The following is a 5,489-nucleotide window of genomic DNA, read 5'->3' as shown; positions in this document are numbered from 1 at the left end:
CCACCACCACCACCTCCTCCTCCTCTTCCTCCTCCTCCTCCACCTCCACTCCTACTCGATGCGGAACGTCCTTCAGCGTCTTCTTCACCTTCGCCCCCTCCTTTCTCGCCGCCTCCTCCCCCCCCATCACTTCCTTCCCTCCCTCGCCCACTCCTGCTGCGGCTGTCCTTGCCTTCTCCACCCCCCCGCCCAACCTCACGAGACAGCAACGGACTGGCCGCCTCTGCAGGGGCTTCCGTGCCCCATGAGTTGGGTCAGCCCGCAACAGCCACAGCAACAGTAACCACCACGGGCATTGGCAGCTCGTCGTCAGCGGACCGTTCTGCGCCCAGCACTGGTGCATCATCGGCCCCGCTGGGCTCTGCGCATGCGGGGGTCCCGACCGCGGTGATCATCGGTGTGACGAGCGTGCTCGGCGTGGGGGTAATCGTTGCCGTAGCTTCCGTCGTATTTGTACGACGAATGAGGCGCGACAATTCGCGTGTTGCTCCGTGGTAAAGTATTGCAAGTGCGGAACAAGCGCCAGCAATGGAAGGAATAGACATACTCCGGCATGTGTGTGTGTGTGTGTTTGAGCGAAGGAACATGCATGCTCAGTCGGCAGCTGCCCGTGTCTGTCTGTGTGCCTCGTGAGAGTTTGTGAGTTAGGGTGATCGGTAATTGTTGGCGGTTTCCCTTCAACGAAACCCAGTGTACATTTACATGGTCCCCCTTAACGTCTTGAGTTTCAAGAGAAGCGCTGAAAGGCGCTGTAAGATATTGCTGTGTCCGTAACAATTATTTATGTTCAGAATTATATAAAGTATATAATTTAATGCCGCTCCGGCCTTCTCAACGGAGCTGCTGCCGTCTCGTGCCGTCTGAAGTCTCCTCGATGTTGGAGGAGCTCTGCTGGTGCCTGCCTCTACTTGAGCACGGAGGCGGATATAGTGAGCGCGTGTTGCTGGACGGTATGTATGTGGGATGAACGAGATATGCTTCTGGAAGCTGATTCGTGCGGTACGTGCGGTACGTGTGGTACGTGTGGTAGTGAGGTGGGCGGTGAGATTTGACACAGCAGGCATTGTAGGAGCAGAGCAGCAGCAGATAGAAAAGCTTTCGCTGTTAATACCGTCCTTTAGGTGAAATAAATAAAAAAGTGATCTGCTTGGACGTCGCATGCTTGGGGCCTTGCTGCTAGGTAGGTGCTTAGCTGACGATGCAGATGACGGTGCAGTGTTGAGTTATAGCGGGTTGACGTGCTTGCATATTAGGAAGGCATGTGGCGGTGTGTCTAAAACAGGAGATGTTAACTTAGGGTTTTAGGGTTTTAGGGTGATGCGGATCATGGTGACAGTGGAAGCTAGATGTTGGAGTGGAAGCTAGATGTCCGATAGAATGTGGCTGGATGTATCTGTATGTATGTATGTATGTGGTTTATGACATTCATTAAATGGGCTTGTGGCACTTATGTGGGTTTTGACGAAGGTAATGAATGTCATCGCGAACTGTACATTTCTCGATAGCTTAAAAAATTACCGTTGATGCTTCCGTACATAACCATGCAACGGAAAGTCCTTGCGTAAGCAATGACGACCGAAAATTCGAGGAAGTATACGGCGGGTTGTTTGTGGGATAGATTACGGTGTACGACCGAAGTACATCCTACCCATATGGCGGGTTGTTTGTGGGGTAGATTACGGTGTACGACCGAAGTGCATCATACCCATATGGCGGGTTGTTTGTGGGGTAGATTACGGTGTACGACCGAAGTGCATCCTAGCCATACGGCGTGTTGTTTGTGGGATAGATTACGGTGTACGACCGAAGTACATCCTACCCATATGGCGGGTTGTTTGTGGGGTAGATTACGGTGTACGACCGAAGTGCATCATACCCATATGGCGGGTTGTTTGTGGGGTAGATTACGGTGTACGACCGAAGTGCATCCTAGCCATACGGCGTGTTGTTTGTGGGATAGATTACGGTGTACGACCGAAGTACATCCTACCCATATGGCGGGTTGTTTGTGGGGTAGATTACGGTGTACGACCGAAGTGCATCATACCCATATGGCGGGTTGTTTGTGGGGTAGATTACGGTGTACGACCGAAGTACATCCTACCCATACGGCGTGTTGTTTGTGGGGTAGATTACGGTGTACGACCGAAGTACATCCTACCCATACGGCGTGTTGTTTGTGGGATAGATTACGGTGTACGACCGAAGTACATCCTACCCATACGGCGTGTTGTTTGTGGGGTAGATTACGGTGTACGACCGAAGTACATCCTACCCATACGGCGTGTTGTTTGTGGGGTAGATTACGGTGTACCACCGAAGTACATCCTACCCACATCGCGAGTTGTGTAGGGATTTTTAATCTATGTCATGATGCCGCTAATTGCGATAAATCGAATGATCAGGGTACGAAGGCCCTACCCCCTCGAAACCGTTGTAAGCCATTCGTTGACACATCTACAGGACACGACGTTGCATGCAAATCCCACATCATCAAACAACACCTGGGTGACAAACTTCATTTTTCATTCCATGTGCCCCCACGGCCACAAGGCCAAGGACGCCTTATCGCCTACTTGGCACCGGGACGCGAGGCCCCACATGCGTGTGTAGCCCCACGCACATGCCGCGTCCTGAGCCTTTGTCAGCTGCAGGCACACCAACTCCTAACGACAGAATCAGCATCTTTGTAAGCTGCTGCTGCTTCTTGCTATTTAGAGTTTCACCAGGATTCTTCTCCGAGCATGGCGGACAGCTGCCCTTGCTGCTGGTCTTCCACCACTACCACTACCTACAGGAAGCTCTGTTGCTACTGCTACTGCTACTGCTGCTACTACTGTTGTACTGCTGCTACTGCTTCTACTAATGCTGCTGCTACTGCTGTTGCTACTGCTGCTGTTGCTACTGCTGCTTCTGCTTCTGTGACTGCTGCTTCTGCTGCTGCTGCTGCTGCTACTACTGCTGCTGCTACTACTGCTGCTGCTACTACTGCTGCTGCTTCTGCTGTTGCTACTGCTGTTGCTACTGCTGTTGCTACTGCTACTGCTGCTACTGCTGCTACTGCTGCTGCTACTACTACTGCTACTGCTGCTACTGCTACCGCTGCTGTTGCTGCTGTTGCTGCTGTTGCTACTGCTGCTTCTCCTGGTACTGTTGCTGCTGTTGCTACTGCTGATACTGCTTCTGCTTCTGATACTGCTGCTACTGCTGTACTGCTGCCGCCGCTAACTGTTGTTTATTATCCTCTCTGCCGCCACGTCGTAATCTTGCAGCAGAGTGGCATGCCGGGAGTGTGTGAGGTTGCCGCGGAGGCGCGAGGCGGCATCGCATCCCTCCGACCGAAACTCAAAGCTGCCGCGCGTATAGATGACCATAGGAGGGAGGGAGGCGGGGAAAAGGGGAGCCAAGGACGATGGGCATTTGCTTGTTTACTGCTGGCGGGTGATGCATGGCAGTACTTGCAAGTCGCAGCCTCCTCTTAGGTGTTGCAGGAAAACGGTTTATACCGCATCCGAGTGCATGATGGAACTGTGTGTGATATCGCGTGATGGCAACAAACTACCTAGCTGGCGCACCTCAGGCACGGGATCCCGCCTCTAGCTTGCACGGTAGCAACCCCCGAGGCAAGCAGAGGAAGCCCAAGACCAGAACGTTTGGTGAAGCAATTATCGATAGATTTTGGAACTTTGGTAAAGTCCCAGGGTATGAAGTGCAGAGCCGAGGTGCTTCTCTTAGACTGTGTACGAGTGCCGTAAGGAACATGCCGATACGTGTCACAACTTGCGAATAGACCCGGGTCCTGGGCTATTTCCCAGAACATTCTTAGCATGTCGTTATGATGTTTAGAGGCACAAGGAAACCTTTCGCGATGGCACCTGGGGGCAGTTAGGTTGCCTTACCGTCACATGCCGTCAACAGCTTGCTGCAAAATCCGCTGCTTTGTTTAGCCTGTATTTAGGGTAAATTTTGCGTAGGTCAGAAGTCTTCGAAATGGATGACGAAGAGGTCCCATTGGCTCTTGCTCTCGACGACGTGTCCGGTACGCACTTCTTCTGAGATGAAGGTTTTTTCCCATTGTAAGCCCAGCTATTTTGCAGAACCTGCGCGGAATGGGGACGACGAGGAGCCGGAGCGTACCACAGTCCCTGTTACAATTGTGACCGGTAAAGAAGCGTGCGCGTGGCGTAAGCGAACACAAAAGGCTCGATATACGTATAATCATTTCGATAGCCACGCTTAAAAAAATTTTGACGCATACGTGCGCTTCGCTCCACGGTTGGGGAACGGTTCCGGACCGGTCGCGAAGACCGCCCTTTCTTACCGTTTCCATCACAGTCGTAACTCCTTCCGGACAGGCAAAGAGACAATTTACACTTCAAACTACATCCCTTGCCATTCATCATCAACGAATTCATCTCCATCCATCTACCTAAAGCGCGCTGCTGTGCCGACCCCAAAACTCCTGTCCACACGACCCAGTCCCCTCCTTTTTTTATCCCGCCCTTTATTGCCCTCTCCCGCCCGACCTACCTTTCCCTCAGTGCTCTATGTCTTTTTCCATTTTAAACCGAACCCCCCAATTTGCCCAACCCGTCAGGCTTCCTGGGCGCTGGCAAGACAACGTTGGTGCGCAACATCCTCACAGCCAACCACGGCTACCGGATTGCCGTCATCCTGAACGAATTTGGAGAGGATGTGGGCATTGAAAGCAGCTTCGTGCAATCCCAGGAGGTGAGTGAGCCGTCCCTGGAGTCTTGGAGAGTTCCGTCCGCCGAGGGAGTGTACGGCAGTGAGGACCGGTCCCAGGATGAAAACGCCCCCTCCTAGGATCCCCTGGAGCCTCCCCACACACAGACAGATACACAAACAGACACACAAACAGACAGACACACAAACAGACAGAGATGGCACCCTGGTGCAGACACATTCCAGCAGGCCCCCATGTGCTGACATCGCCCCAGGTCATCAGTTTCCCAAAGTAGAGCAGTTGGCTCTGTGGTTTACTCTTGTCCTACATGGAAATCTCATCTGTTCATTGCATGTGAAGATATATAATACCCCCCCGCCCCATCGCATTACATACATACATACACACTCCCGCAGGGTCTTCAGCGCCAAGACGGGGAGTGGGTGGAACTGACAAACGGCTGCATGTGCTGCGCAGTTAAATCTGACTTCCTGCAAGCCTTAGAAAGCCTGTTGGACAGGCCACCACCACCACCTCCACCACCTCCACCGCTGCCAGCACAGCTGGCCCATGGAGACGGCGGCGGCGCCAGACCTTCGTCCGCGTCGGCCTCCTCCTCCTCCTCCCGCCTGCCAGATGCTTCCTCGCGCCGCCGCCGCCGCTTCGACTACATCCTGATTGAGACTTCGGGTCTTGCAAATCCCGGACCCATCGCCACGGCGCTGTGGACGGACGCTGAGCTGGAGTCCCGCGTACGGCTGGACGGCGTGGTGACGGTGGTGGATGCGGTCAACATTGACCG

General features: G+C 53.4%; 2 protein-coding genes across 2 annotated transcripts in view; both read left to right on the top strand.

Moving 5' to 3' along the window:
* Nucleotides 1-967, top strand: part of VOLCADRAFT_88818 (uncharacterized protein) — a gene marked incomplete at both ends in the record, with an annotated part of 3,335 nt that extends 2,368 nt beyond the window's left edge. Inside the window, 2 exons of the mRNA XM_002948537.1 lie at nucleotides 207-397; nucleotides 867-967. Coding sequence (XP_002948583.1) covers nucleotides 207-397; nucleotides 867-967 — 292 coding nt within the window. The remainder of the gene's footprint in view (nucleotides 1-206; nucleotides 398-866) is intronic.
* Nucleotides 968-1,568: 601 nt separating this feature from the next.
* The window catches only part of VOLCADRAFT_88817 (uncharacterized protein), a gene marked incomplete at both ends in the record, with an annotated part of 6,744 nt that continues 2,823 nt past the window's right edge, over nucleotides 1,569-5,489 (top strand). Inside the window, 3 exons of the mRNA XM_002948536.1 lie at nucleotides 1,569-2,406; nucleotides 4,598-4,731; nucleotides 5,104-5,463. Coding sequence (XP_002948582.1) covers nucleotides 1,569-2,406; nucleotides 4,598-4,731; nucleotides 5,104-5,463 — 1,332 coding nt within the window. The remainder of the gene's footprint in view (nucleotides 2,407-4,597; nucleotides 4,732-5,103; nucleotides 5,464-5,489) is intronic.

The sequence above is a fragment of the Volvox carteri genome (genome assembly GCF_000143455.1).
Source record: "Volvox carteri f. nagariensis unplaced genomic scaffold VOLCAscaffold_10, whole genome shotgun sequence".
Lineage (NCBI taxonomy): Eukaryota > Viridiplantae > Chlorophyta > Chlorophyceae > Chlamydomonadales > Volvocaceae > Volvox > Volvox carteri.
Note: the sequence above shows the minus strand (reverse complement) of the source record. Positions and strands in the feature narration are given on the sequence as shown.